Consider the following 14,751-nt stretch of genomic DNA (forward strand, 5'->3'; position numbering starts at 1 on the left):
CCACCCACGCATTATCAGAGTTACAGTTTCAAAGACTGTCAAATCACCACGTGTAATATTACACTATGTGCATTTATGTGTAAAACTTCGTCAGTAGGCAACCTGCACCTGAGCAACACCTCGGGGATTACTGATCGTTACGGAACACACACACACACACACACACACACACACACACACACCGCCGATACCTCAGGCCTCCCTTGCATACCAAGGCAGGGACGGCTCCTCCTCCTGCTGGTGCCTGTAGTCATAAGGTCAACTTGTGCCATCGTGTTGTAATGTTAGAACACTTAGCCGAGGAGACAAGGACACGTTCCATCATAGTGTGTGTCAGACATCCTTAATATTCTGACGCTTTCATGCGGCTCCGCTCTCCATCACTCAACCCATATAAAAACCAGGTAATGGGAGCTTTAAGTTGCGGAGCAACTTAAAGGACGTTCCCTCAGCGGCTGTGGGTTCTAATTTTTGTTATTTATGTTATGTTATTTATGTTGGTTATGTTGGTAAATAAAAAATAATAAATTAAATAAAAGCCTACAAAAACAACTGTACAATGAAAATATATAACTTTTCTTTAGAAAAGGAAAGGTGTTGCATGTGATGATGGCTGTTCTAATACACTTCTCTTCAACAAACTTTTATTACGAGTTTGAATGGAATTAATTCATGAAAGCTGAGGTGTTGTGAGACGAATTTTGCCTAACAATCTTTCAATCCCAGCCTATCCATAAATGCATATTTGTCTAGCTATCTATCAATCAGTCTATCTACATCTATCTATACATCTATCTATGTATCTATGTATCTACCTATCCATCTAGGTGCCCTTGGCCAAATCATCGTTGCATCCTCCAAGGGCCAGGAGGAGCGTTGAGTTGTACAGAGGTGCAATAACAAAATCAGAAGTTACTTTTTTTTTTTTTTTTTTTCATTCCTTCTTCCCATTTTGTCCTCAGTTTGTGCATCATGGATCCAATGAACGCTGTATACCAATGTATTTATTTGTCTATTCAATCCATACAAACACAAAGATTCTTATATTTTTCTTTTATATATATTTCGTCTTCCCATTTTCTATTCAATGTGTGCATCATGAATTCAATGAACACTGTACCAGTGTATTTATTTATTCATTTACGCACATATTTATTCAGGTCAATGTGCAGTTTATCATAACAAACATTGTTACAAGAAAACAATGTACAATCTCACTGCAATGTTCACAACACCAGGACAAGACTGTGCATTTCCTCTCCCTTGTTACTTAAGATAGACGGGGTGCGGGCCGGCGTCTGGCTGTGGGACAGGTTGATGTCGTGGGCAAACTGCCACAGGATGCCCCGCACGATGCTTATGGCCTTCAGGTCCGTGTCCTGGCCCATGTACCTCCTGAAGGAGGAGATGGTGAGCCACGAGTCCCTCTCCCGGAGGCGCGTCACGTACACCAGGAAGGCGAGAGCGTGGTAGGTGCAGGTCCTAAACCCAAGCCACTTCAAGGCCACACGCACCACAGTCACCTGGTGCGCCGTGACGTACTTGTGGCGGCAGAAGGCGCATATAGGGCGGGTAGGGCACGGGGTCTTAGTACAGGTATCGCTCGTCCAGACATCTGAGCACACACACACACACACACACACACACACACACACACACACACACACACACACACACACACACACACACACACACACACACCACATCGGTGAACACCCTGGCCTTGAGGGTGCAGAGCAGTCCCGAGCAGTCTGTCCGGCCTGACATGACACTTGCTGGGGTCGTTAACACCCACCACCTCAATACTAAAAGTGCAGTGACACATTTGATACATATCACAGGTTGCCGCTCCGCTAGATCCAGTCTGATCCAACCGGCGCCGCGCAACTCCAGAAAGTGACGCATTCACCATGCCATTGTTTACCGGTTAGTACAGAACCTTGCTGGTTTATTTCCTACATTGATGGCATTACACTAAAAAACGGGATTTGTGTATTCCAGCAGTGACGTGTCGCCCTGTCTGGAGACTGAGAAACATTGCAATGAAAGGAACCCCGCGGAGCAGAGCGCCTCTGCTTCACCACCTCTGGCCTTATTCTCTGAGCATCCCTTTCCTAGCAACCTACATAAGCCAAGACAGGCGTGGATACAGACGCATCCGCTGTGTGTGTTCCCTGCACACTTTAGCATGCATCCTCACTCTTTAAAAGACACGAGCATGAGGGCTGGATATATAATTGGTACTCAGGACACTAAAATCCATATATAGCGATCTCCCCCCAACATACACACACACGATGGTCAGATCTTCACGGCAGCCATGGTAGTACACGAGAAGCCTTGACACAGATTGTTAGACGCTTCCAGCAGCTGACAAGACCTGCATCGCCACTCATCCCGGTAAGATTCAGAATCAGAGACTGGTGGATGAAGGCGCTAAGTGAAGTACTCGTACCACTGCTTTCGTTCAGTAAACACTCAAGGAACAGACAGGGATTGAAAGACTATTCTACGTGTGTAGACTGATCGTCACTTATCACTGCGACACATCCTTGGATGAGGAGTGAAGAGCCCCTCGCGTTAATCCGTGGGTAGCTCTCCTAATTGTTTTACAGGAGGGAGGGGCGAGACCAGCACCCGTCCCACTCTGTGCTATGATCACGTAAAGAAAACAATTACAATTACGGGAATTAACTTAATTATGTGTACAGTTTGACAATTTCCCAATCTCCAGTAGGGACGGCCGTGGCCGGTCCCGTGTTCCAGTCCCGCTGAAAGCTGGCCACCTTTCTGTGATTGTCTTGTGGCCAAAGATCACGTCCGCGCTGCTCTCCACTTTGCCTTCTACTACACGTGTCAGCAAGCACCGGAGGACTTGCGCCTCTGCAAGCCTCACCTGAAAACATCCTGTCTTCCCCCATGTGGACCAAGGCTGACCAACCAGATATCCAGACAATAACCCCACACACAGGCCGTTCAGACGTTAACAAACTAAATGTGCGGCCATTGTAGGCTCAACATGTAATAAATAAGTAATTAAATAAAAATTAATTATGGCCTGACTTCGGGAGGCAGCCGAGACCAGAACAATACACGCGCCCCTTCCTCCCCCAACTTCCCGCTAGGCCACCAGAGTAGCCATTGTCAGGACAGGTCACTTGGGAGTTGAGGTGGCAAAGTGCGCTGAGCTACAGCCTGCGCGGGTACCAACTTAAAGTGGTACCAGACTAACTTGGTAACCGGGGTGTTGGCTGTACGCTATGGTCTGTTTCCACTATAGTGTGGTGTGGTTAACTGGTGAGTTACATGGTGCCTAATGTCATTTTGAGATGCTTACATTTTTTTTTTTCTTTTTTTTTACATGACTTAGCATGCGGCTACAAGCACTCGATGTCTTTGAAAGTGTGGCCGTAATCTGATGTCAGAATAAACATGTGACAGAGGGAACCTACTTTCAGCAGCAGCAGCAGCAGCAGCAGCAGCAGCCAACGAAGCAGACAGACAGAGTAACACGAGCCAGTAAGTAATGCCACTCATCTTGTGTTTCAGACAAGCGTCCATAACGAGACATGCAAGGGCTATTCTACAGCCACCGCACATTCTGCTGGGTGTTGGCGGTGGCAGCAAGCATGGCTGTGCTGGTGATGGTGGTGGCCGCAGTGATGATAACAGTGGTGAACCCATGGCTGCTCCTCAGCAAAGCTGGTGTGTATCCTTCACCCTATCAGAGATAACACGAAGTACAGTAACTTTAGTGCATTAATTCGCACACTCTCTCTCTCTCTCTCTCTCTCTCTCTCTCTCTCTCTCTCTCTCTCTCTCTCTCTCTCTCTCTCCTCACTATATACCTGGTGTTTTCTTAACAGACAGCGCCAGAGCAGGAGTGGGTCTACTACCGACGGGAACGCCCCTAGACGCTGACCTGCGGGCAGCCTTCCAGCTGGCAGCGCGGCGCAGCGGTGCAGGGGTGCCGCTGCTGGAGGGCACCACCGCGGAGACGGCCGAGGACGTGGTGGCGGCATTCACGCAGCTGTGGGAGGCAGGCGTGAGAGTGTTCCTGGCAAGCGGCGGCGCCACGCACACGGAGGCCTTGTGTCGACACCTGCAGCAGGCAGGGAAGGAGGCGCTGCTCGTATCGCTCACAGCCGACGCTGACACTCCCTCCTGCAGCAGCAGTAACGGCAGCAGCAGTCTGCTGGCATCTCTCTCCCCGCCGCCCGCCGCGCTGATGGCCGCGGAGGTGGCGGCGCTGGCAGAAGGCGGCGCTACCCACCTCGTGCCCGTGCTCATGCAATCGCAGGCGGGGAAGTCGCTCCTGCCGAGCCTCAGGGCGGTGGCGGCGGCCAGCAACGTGAGCCTGGCCGCGCCCGTCTACCTGGACACCGCGCGCCCCTCCGTCATTCAGATGAGCCGGGCGCTGGACGCAGCGCCTGGGGCCGCCGTCTGGCTGACGGCAGACCACCACCTACCGCACCTCATGGCGCCGCTGAGGAACGCCCTCTACGGCCGCCTTGTCATGTTACACGCCCATCCCGCTCACCTTGCCGCCCTCCTTGCTCATCCTACCGCCCGCGTCGTCGCCGAGACCTGTGGTGTCACCACAGTGCAGTGGGCGGGGCCCTCCAATGTTAACAGCCTCGCCCACCGCCGCCTCATGGCTGCCCTCACGCCCACGGACCCGCTGGCGGCCGCCCTAGCCTACCACGCGGCCACCCTGGCTATCGATGCCGCACTCCACGGCAGCGCCCGCACTGCGACGCAACTCAAGACTCGCCCACTGGAGGAGGCGAGCGGGTGGGGCGCTGAACCCGCCCAGGAACAGGAGGTCCGGCGGACAGAGGAGATGGGCAGCGCCCCTGCCAGGCAACAAGCAGGGTGGGCAGCACGCCTCCGTCTAGTAAAGCAACACCTGGTGGAGACAATGGTGATGCAGGACTCGCCGTGGTTGCTGGAGGGCATGACCTGGGTGCACGAAGGCGCTGACCCGTCCTCCTGGGTGGTGAGGGGGAGCTACGCCCCCGCTCGCCTGCTCACACGAGAGGAGATGTGGCTGCTGGGGAAGCACGCGGGCTGTGGCTCCCTAGCCAGGGTGGAGGTGCGTGCCCACGACCCCCTCACCAACCGCCCTGTCCTTGTTGCCTGGCCAGTCCACGCCGTGCCGGAAGTGCTCCTCATACCCAACTTCTCCCCGCGGGGCTTCAGTGTCAAGGCACACTGCCCGGGCCGTGCCAGGAGGGAGGTGGAGGTGGGGTGCCAGGGTGTCGCAACACTCAATGAGTCTTCAAGTTGTTTGGTGGTGGAGTCCAGGGGAGGCAGGCAGCGGCGTGATATACACAACCATATTCCTTACCACAGCCTGCCCTCTCTCCCACCCAAAGAAAAGGATACAAATCCTTACATCATCATAAGGAAGCTGAAAGGTCTCGTCAAACACCCTGAGTTCGAACAGTTTGTTCCCCAAATTGGTGGTTGCATTGGAAGCGCTGTCGGCTGCAGTATTTGTTTTATATACACTATGGCAGCCAGTATGGCTACCCTGCCCAGTGTGTGCTATGGGCCATGTGCCGTGGGAGTCTCTGGCTCATGCATCGCACTAGTTGCAAGAGGCACTCAATTCAAGTTGAGTACCACCGTCATCTGCACGGAGCTGTTCACACAGGGCCAACTCTCCTGGGATTCCTACATTGCAGACGCCGCCTACGGAGCGCGCGTGGCAGCAACCAACCCCCAGGCGCTGCGAGGCTACCAGCTGATGGCGGGCCCCCTGGTGGCTGCCATGCAGGTTAGTCCGAGCCTCTCCAGCCTGGTGGAGGTGCTGGCACGGCCTTGGGTCAGGCACATGGAGTTTGAGGAGGGCGTGGCAGAAGCTGACGACCCAGTCGGGCGCCTCATGACTGCCCTGGGCCTGCCGCTGTGCTCAGCTGTGGGTCTGCTGCACCACCACATCCTCACGGCAGCACTCGTCGCCCTGACGACCACCCTGACCTGGCGCGCCCTCAAGTGACTCTCACACACCTCAGGATCACCAAAAAGACTTGCCTCACACCTGGGCCACTCCTGCCCAGGAGAGATGCGAGCCACACTCTCAGGAATACTGCATCACAGGCTGCCCGCCTTCAAGCCTGCGTTCAACCTGGTCACTTCATCTCCCTGCGGCAGCAGCGTGCCCGGCACGCCCACCAGGACTCAACAGGACTCCCTCGGTCGCGAGTGTGCCAGCTGCTGGACGCCTCGAGGTGTCGGCAACAAAGGTTTACTGTGATATTTATACTTTTACTCCCACGTGTGGCAGAGTCCCTAGGTTGCCCTGGCGCCAGGAGCAGGGCAGCCTTGGATGACCTTCCTGTTTCTGCATCGGCCTGTTTCAGGCTTCTTGGGTATTCACGCCACCCACGCATTATCAGAGTTACAGTTTCAAAGACTGTCAAATCACCACGTGTAATATTACACTATGTGCATTTATGTCTAAAACTTCGTCAGTAGGCAACCTGCACCTGAGCAACACCTCGGGGATTACTGATCGTTACGGAACACACACACACACACACACACACACACACACACACCGCCGATACCTCAGGCCTCCCTTGCATACCAAGGCAGGGACGGCTCCTCCTCCTGCTGGTGCCTGTAGTCATAAGGTCAACTTGTGCCATCGTGTTGTAATGTTAGAACACTTAGCCGAGGAGACAAGGACACGTTCCATCATAGTGTGTGTCAGACATCCTTAATATTCTGACGCTTTCATGCGGCTCCGCTCTCCATCACTCAACCCATATAAAAACCAGGTAATGGGAGCTTTAAGTTGCGGAGCAACTTAAAGGACGTTCCCTCAGCGGCTGTGGGTTCTAATTTTTGTTATTTATGTTATTTATGTTATTTATGTTGGTTATGTTGGTAAATAAAAAATAATAAATTAAATAAAAGCCTACAAAAACAACTGTACAATGAAAATATATAACTTTTCTTTAGAAAAGGAAAGGTGTTGCATGTGATGATGGCTGTTCTAATACACTTCTCTTCAACAAACTTTTATTACGAGTTTGAATGGAATTAATTCATGAAAGCTGAGGTGTTGTGAGACGAATTTTGCCTAACAGTCTTTCAATCCCAGCCTACCCATAAATGCATATTTGTCTAGCTATCTATCAATCAGTCTATCTACATCTATCTATGTATCTACCTATATATATATATATATATATATATATATATATATATATATATATATATATATATATATATATATATATATATATATATATATATATACAGGGTGTCCCATAACTTTCCATACATATGGTATCACGAACGCCATTATAAGCATAAATCCAGATCTGTTTGAACGTGTTCTTCAGCAATGGAGGACACGCATTGAAATGTGTTTTCAACACAAAGGCAGTCATGTAGAGCATATTATGTAAATAAAAAAATTTTTTCTATACTTCTATAATTTCTTATAATTTTTCCTATGTATGAAAAATTATGAGACACCCTATGTGTGTGTGTGTGTGTGTGTGTGTGTGTGTGTGTGTGTGTGTGTGTGTGTGTGTGTGTGTGTATATATATATATATATATATATATATATATATATATATATATATATATATATATATATATATATATATATATATATATATAATTCTGAAGTTCCCCCTGTGTCGCTGCTGCCCCGTCCCCCCAACCGCGGACACTCCCCTAGTACCATCACGCCAAGTGCCGTGCCGCCATGATGGTTGCGGCGAGTGACATGTTGTTATAAATGACTGTGTTTTCAATATGTGGAGATTTATCTGCATTCTGATCACACTACCGTGTTCACGAAAGTTTTTCCTACTTAATGTAATAACATATTTCAGCATTCAATGATCAACTGTTGAAAATAGCGAGAACAAGTAAAACATGTTTTAAACATTTTATTTTTTATTTTTTACATTTTCACAGCTCAACTCGTCGTAATACCATTTTCTCTTTTGTTTTGTCAAGTTTTTACAATACCTCTTGATTCTATAGTCACTGCAGAGTCTGATGGTGTTAACTAAAACTGGCTATCCCGTATATGAAGTGAGTTATGGCAAATAATTCGAGCATTTTGCGTGCTCAAGCCCCACCTGTAGTGATGAGGCCATAGTTGCGCGAGTTGCAAGGCAGAAACCTTTGCTCACATGCCGATAAATCGAAATATGCAAAAATACGGAAAAACAGTACCTCTGACGAACAAATGTCATAAAATAAGAAAGATGCGCCGTCAGAAGTTACTAAAGAGGCAATGTTTCTGAGACTGCTATCGCAATTTTGATACGCGATGGTCACCAAAAGGTGGCCCTGGCCAAATCATCGTTGCATCCTCCAAGGGCCAGGCGGAGCAGTGGGTTGTAGAGTAGAGATGTGCAATAACAAAATTAGAACATTAGAACCCCCTCACTCCGCTCAGGGAATAACAATGTTCCCTTTTATTTATTTTTTTTTTTTTTTTCATTCCTTCTTCCCATTTTGTCCTCAGTTTGTGCATCATGGATCCAATGAACGCTGTATACCAATGTATTTATTTGTCTATTCAATCCATACAAACACAAAGATTCTTATATTTTTCTTTTATATATATTTCGTCTTCCCATTTTCTATTCAATGTGTGCATCATGAATTCAATCAACACTGTACCAGTGTATTTATTTATTCATTTACGCACATATTTATTCAGGTCAATGTGCAGTTTATCATAACAAACATTGTTACAAGAAAACAATGTACAATCTCACTGCAATGTTCACAACACCAGGACAAGACTGTACATTTGCTCTCCCTTGTTACTTAAGATAGACGGGGTGCGGGCCGGCGTCTGGCTGTGGGACAGGTTGATGTCGTGGGCAAACTGCCACAGGATGCCCCGCACGATGCTTATGGCCTTCAGGTCCGTGTCCTGGCCCATGTACCTCCTGAAGGAGGAGATGGTGAGCCACGAGTCCCTCTCCCGGAGGCGCGTCACGTACACCAGGAAGGCGAGAGCGTGGTAGGTGCAGGTCCTAAACCCAAGCCACTTCAAGGCCACACGCACCACAGTCACCTGGTGCGCCGTGACGTACTTCTGGCGGCAGAAGGCGCCGAAGGCCTCATATAGGGCGGGGAGGGCACGGGGTTTTAGTACAGGTATCGTTCGTCCAGGCATCTGAACACACACACGCACCATATGGGTGAACACCCTGGCATTGAGGGGTGCAGAGCAGTCCAGGGCCGCGCTGCGGGGCGGCGCGGCCAGCCATCTCCTCAAGGCAGAGCACTACCACGCGGTGGCGGAACGCGGGAACAGCGCGTCCCTCAGGATGGAGATCAGCCGGTCAGTGTCCCTCAGCACGTGCACGTCCCTCGCCAGGGTGAGCCTGGGGCCGTCCATTGGTGGCGAGGTGCTCGCTGTGTGATGCAGGACTGCCGGACAAGTCTGTCCGGCCAGACATGACACTTGCTGGGGTCGTTAACACCCACCACCTCAATACTAAAAGTGCAGTGACACATTTGATACATATCACAGGTTGCCGCTCCGCTAGATCCAGTCTGATCCAACCGGCGCCGCGCAACTCCAGAAAGTGACGCATTCACCATGCCATTGTTTACCGGTTAGTACAGAACCTTGCTGGTTTATTTCCTACATTGATGGCATTACACTAAAAAACGGGATTTGTGTATTCCAGCAGTGACGTGTCGCCCTGTCTGGAGACTGAGAAACATTGCAATGAAAGGAACCCCGCGGAGCAGAGCGCCTCTGCTTCACCACCTCTGGCCTTATTCTCTGAGCATCCCTTTCCTAGCAACCTACATAAGCCAAGACAGGCGTGGATACAGACGCATCCGCTGTGTGTGTTCCCTGCACACTTTAGTATGCATCCTCACTCTTTAAAAGACACGAGTATGAGGTCTGGATATATAATTGGTACTCAGGACACTAAAATCCACATATAGCGATCTCCCCCCAACATACACACACACGATGGTCAGATCTTCACGGCAGCCATGGTAGTACACGAGAAGCCTTGACACAGACTGTTAGACGCTTCCAGCAGCTGACAAGACCTGCATCGCCACTCATCCCGGTACGATTCAGAATCAGAGACTGGTGGATGAAGGCGCTAAGTGAAGTACTCGTACCACTGCTTTCGTTCAGTAAACACTCAAGGAACAGACAGGGATTGAAAGACTATTCTACGTGTGTAGACTGATCGTCACTTATCACTGCGACACATCCTTGGATGAGGAGTGAAGAGCCCCTCGCGTTAATCCGTGGGTAGCTCTCCTAATTGTTTTACAGGAGGGAGGGGCGAGACCAGCACCCGTCCCACTCTGTGCTATGATCACGTAAAGAAAACAATTACAATTACGGGAATTAACTTAATTATGTGTACAGTTTGACAATTTCCCAATCTCCAGTAGGGACGGCCGTGGCCGGTCCCGTGTTCCAGTCCCGCTGAAAGCTGGCCACCTTTCTGTGATTGTCTTGTTGCCAAAGATCACGTCCGCGCTGCTCTCCACTTTGCCTTCTACTGCACGTGTCAGCAAGCACCGGAGGACTTGCGCCTCTGCAAGCCTCACCTGAAAACATCCTGTCTTCCCCCATGTGGACCAAGGCTGACCAACCAGATATCCAGACAATAACCCCACACACAGGCCGTTCAGACGCTAACAAACTAAATGTGCGGCCATTGTAGGCTCAACATGTAATAAATAAGTAATTAAATAAAAATTAATTATGGCCTGACTTCGGGAGGCAGCCGAGACCAGAACAATACACGCGCCCCTTCCTCCCCCAACTTCCCGCCAGGCCACCAGAGTAGCCATTGCCAGGTCAGGTCACTTAAGAGTTGAGGTGGCAAAGCGCGCTGAGCTCCAGCCGACACCCCGGGTACCAACTTATAGTGGTACCAGACTAACTTGGTAACCGGGGTGTTGGCCGTACGTTATGGTCTGTTTCCACTATAGTGTGGTGTGGTTAACTGGTGAGTTACATGGTGCCTAATGTCATTTTGAGATGCTTACATTTTTTTTTTTTTTATTACACATGACTTAGCATGCGGCTACAAGCACTCGATGTCTTTGAAAGTGTGGCCGTAATCTTCTGCCAGAGTAAACATGTGACAGAGGGAACCTACTTTCAGCAGCAGCAGCAGCAGCAGCAGCAGCCAACGAAGCAGACAGACAGAGTAACACGAGCCAGTAAGTAATGCCACTCATCTTGTGTTTCAGACAAGCGTCCATAACGAGACATGCAAGGGCTATTCTACAGCCACCGCACATTCTGCTGGGTGTTGGCGGTGGCAGCAAGCATGGCTGTGCTGGTGATGGTGGTGGCCGCAGTGATGATAACAGTGGTGAACCCATGGCTGCTCCTCAGCAAAGCTGGTGTGTATCCTTCACCCTATCAGAGATAACACGAAGTACAGTAACTTTAGTGCATTAATTCGCACTCTCTCTCTCCCCTTCCTCACTACATACCTGGTGTTTCCTTAACAGACAGCGCCGGAGCAGGAGTGGGTCTACTACCGACGGGAACGCCCCTAGACGCTGACCTGCGGGCAGCCTTCCATCTGGCAGCGCGGCGCAGCGGCGCAGGGGTGCCGCTGCTGGAGGGCACCACCGCGGAGACGGCCGAGGACGTGGTGGCGGCCTTCATGCAGCTGTGGGAGGCAGGCGTGAGGGTGTTCCTGGCAGGCGGCGGCGCCACGCACACGGAGGCCTTGTGTCGACACCTGCAGCAGGCAGGGAAGGAGGCGCTGCTCGTATCGCTCACAGCCGACGCTGACACTCCCTCATGCAGCAGCAGCAACGGCAGCAGCAGTCTGCTGGCGTCTCTCTCCCCCCCGCCCTCCGCGCTGATGGCCGTGGAGGTGGCGGCGCTGGCAGAAGGTGGTGCTACCCACCTCGTGCCCGTGCTTATGCAGTCGCAGGCGGGAGAGTCGCTCCTGCCGAGCCTCAGGGCGGTGGCGGCGGCCAGCAACATGAGCGTGGCCCAGCCCGTCTACCTGGACACCGCACGCCCCTCCGTCATGCAGGTGAGTCAGGCTCTGGACAACGCGCCCGGGGCCGCCGTCTGGCTGACAGCAGACCACCACCTGCCGCATCTCATGGCGTCGCTGAGGGACGCCTTCTACGGCCGCCTTGTCATGCTACACGCCCATCCCGCTCACCTCGCCGCCCTCCTTGCTGATCCTGCCGCCCGCGCCGCCGCCGAGACCTGCGCTGTCACCACAGTGCAGTGGGCGGGGCCCTCCAGTGTTAACAGCCTCGCCCACCGCCGCCTCATGGCTGTCCTCACGCCCACGGACCCGCTGGCGGCCGCCCTAGCCTACCACGCGGCCACCCTGGCTATCGATGCCGCACTCCACGGCAGCGCCCGCACTGCGACGCAACTCAAGACTCGCCCACCGGAGGAGGCGAGTGGGTGGGGCGCTGAACCTGGCCAGGAACATGAGGTCTGGCGGACAGAGGAGATGGGCAGCGCCCCTGCCATGCAACAAGCAGGGTGGGCAGCACGCCTCCGTCTAGTAAAGCAACACCTGGTGGAGACAATGGTGATGCAGGACTCGCCATGGCTGCTGGAGGGCATGACCTGGGTGCACGAAGGCGCCGACCCGTCCTCCTGGGTGGTGAGGGGGAGCTACGCCCCCGCTCGCCTGCTCACACGAGAGGAGATGTGGCTGCTGGGGAAGCACGCGGGCTGCGGCTCCCTAGCCAGGGTGGAGGTGCGTGCCCACGACCCCCTCACCAACCGCCCTGTCCTTGCTGCTTGGCCAGTCCATACCACGCCAGAAGTGCTCCTCATACCCAACTTCTCCCCGCGGGGCTTCAGTGTCAAGGCACACTGCCCGGGCCGTGCCAGGAGGGAGGTGGAGGTGGGGTGCCAGGGTGTCGCAACACTCAATGAGTCTTCAAGTTGTTTGGTGGTGGAGTCCAGGGGAGGCAGGCAGCGGCGTGATATACACAACTATATTCCTTACCACAGCCTGCCCTCTCTCCCACCCAAAGAAAAGGATACAAATCCTTACATCATCATAAGGAAGCTGAAAGGTCTCGTCAAACACCCTGAGTTCGAACAATTTGTCCCCCAAATTGGTGGTTGCATTGGAAGCACTGTTGGCTGCAGTATTTGTTTTATATACACTATGGCAGCCAGTATGGCTACCCTGCCCAGTGTGTGTTATGGATCATGTGCCGTGGGAATGTCTGGCTCATGCCTCGCTCTAGTTACAAGGGGCACTCAATTCAAGCTGAGCATCACAGTCATATGCACAGAGCTGTTCACACAGGGCCAACTCTCCTGGGATTCCTACATTGCAGACGCCGCCTACGGAGCACGCTTGGCAGCAACTAACCCCGAGGCGCTGCGAGGCTACCAGCTGATGGCAGGTCCCCTGGTGGCTGCCATGCAGGTCAGTCCGAGCCTCTCCAGCCTGGTAGAGGTGCTGGCACGGCCTTGGGTCAGGCACATGGAGTTTGAGGAGGGCGTGGCGGAAGCTGATGACCCAGTGGGGCGCCTCATGACTGCCCTGGGCCTGCCGCTGTGCTCAGCTGTGGGTCTGCTGCACCACCACATCCTCACGGCAGCACTTGTCGCCCTGACGACCACCCTGACCTGGCGCGCCCTCAAGTGACTCACACACCTCGGGGATGAATTTACCACATGCTTTGCTACACTCCACCAAGACTCTTTGGGTGGAGGGAGAGGCGCACAGGGTGGTAGCAGGAAAGTTTTCTGTGATGTTTGTGCTACATGTGACTGGAATTCTAGCCAGCTTATGCCAAATCAGTTGGAGGGATGATTATTCTTCACATTTTTTAACTGCAATGTTTCTTAGGTGTACCATTAACTTTTCACCAGATTTTAAGTATATAATTGAATGCCACTCAGTCTGAACAAACACACACTCACGTGTTAAGATGATGTTACTGAAATGTGCTGATGATCATCAAACTCAAAAGAGCAGCCTACACATATTACAGACTGCTGCCTTCCCAAATACAGTAGAACTTTGGTTCATGAACTCAATCTGTTACGTGCCTTGATTCGCACACCAAATGTTCCGTGAACCAAAAACTATTTTTTCCATTGAAATTAATGTAAATACAATTAATCTGTTTCAGCCTTAGAAATATGTTTTTTTTTTTTTATTTATTTTTCTATTTATTTATTTTTTTTTGTGTGTGATGAAGAATATAGAATGAAATAGAAACATATATCCTTAAATGGAGACAAATAACACTAAATTAAATCAAACAGTACTGTAATTTACCTTTGTTGCTGGCACAGGTAAATGGTGAGGGAGAAGAGGAGGAGGTTACCCAATTTCGGGTAGAAGGCTGCTGCGTGCCTCCTCCCCTCTCTCTCTCTCTCTGGATATAGTGAATTTTCATCTTCAGCAACCCATCCTGCTCCATATATATTCATTACTGGCAATATACTGTAATTTACGATATCCGGGCTCTTTGAGCCGAAAGACTGGTGATGTCTAACACTTTTTTCCTTCTTAGGTGGCATAATGGGGGCTAAAATAACAAAAAAAAAAAAAAGGAAAAGAAAAAAAATTTTGAACACAACACTCCCCAAACAATGTTTATGCCAATCGCACCAACACATAAACTAAGCACGAGGTTCCATGGATTGTGGGTAATGTGTGTTCATACACCAAAGCATTGTTTATGAACCAAGCTAAAAAAAATGTTTGCATAACTAGTTCATGAACCAATTTGTTCATGATGTTGGGAGT

At 51.0% G+C, this 14,751-nt stretch overlaps 2 protein-coding genes across 4 annotated transcripts; both read left to right on the top strand.

The window, feature by feature from the left end:
* Positions 1-1,992: 1,992 nt before the first annotated feature.
* Positions 1,993-6,060, top strand: LOC135089022 (uncharacterized). Of its 3 annotated transcripts, none has more exons than XM_063984172.1 (3): positions 1,993-2,400; positions 3,550-3,705; positions 3,867-6,060. In XM_063984172.1, exons 2-3 carry the CDS (start codon positions 3,570-3,572, stop codon positions 6,002-6,004), a joined length of 2,274 nt encoding a protein of 757 aa, XP_063840242.1. In that variant the 5' UTR covers positions 1,993-2,400; positions 3,550-3,569; the 3' UTR covers positions 6,005-6,060. The 3 variants fall into 3 exon arrangements, with proteins under 3 accessions (XP_063840242.1, XP_063840244.1, XP_063840243.1); XM_063984174.1 differs by lacking the exon at positions 1,993-2,400 and adding an exon at positions 2,458-2,587; XM_063984173.1 differs by lacking the exon at positions 1,993-2,400 and having other exon boundaries at positions 2,459-3,705.
* A 5,035-nt stretch (positions 6,061-11,095) lies between these two features.
* On the top strand, positions 11,096-14,261 carry LOC135089021 (uncharacterized). The gene is made up of 2 exons (XM_063984171.1): positions 11,096-11,389; positions 11,501-14,261. The coding sequence occupies exons 1-2, from the start codon at positions 11,254-11,256 to the stop codon at positions 13,636-13,638; spliced, it is 2,274 nt and encodes a 757-aa protein (XP_063840241.1). The 5' UTR covers positions 11,096-11,253; the 3' UTR covers positions 13,639-14,261.
* The last annotated feature ends 490 nt before the right edge of the window (positions 14,262-14,751 follow it).

This window comes from Scylla paramamosain, chromosome 32 (genome assembly GCF_035594125.1).
Source record: "Scylla paramamosain isolate STU-SP2022 chromosome 32, ASM3559412v1, whole genome shotgun sequence".
NCBI classification, from domain to species: domain Eukaryota; kingdom Metazoa; phylum Arthropoda; class Malacostraca; order Decapoda; family Portunidae; genus Scylla; species Scylla paramamosain.

Bases quoted from the DNA above. Each gene is read 5' to 3' on its own strand.
- LOC135089021 (XM_063984171.1), top strand. From the start codon at position 11,254: ATGCAAGGGCTATTCTACAGCCACCGCACATTCTGCTGGGTGTTGGCG. The intron at 11,390-11,500 runs GTGTGTATCCTT...TTTCCTTAACAG, and splicing joins GCTGCTCCTCAGCAAAGCTG to ACAGCGCCGGAGCAGGAGTG.
- LOC135089022 (XM_063984172.1), top strand. From the start codon at position 3,570: ATGCAAGGGCTATTCTACAGCCACCGCACATTCTGCTGGGTGTTGGCG. The intron at 3,706-3,866 runs GTGTGTATCCTT...TTTTCTTAACAG, and splicing joins GCTGCTCCTCAGCAAAGCTG to ACAGCGCCAGAGCAGGAGTG.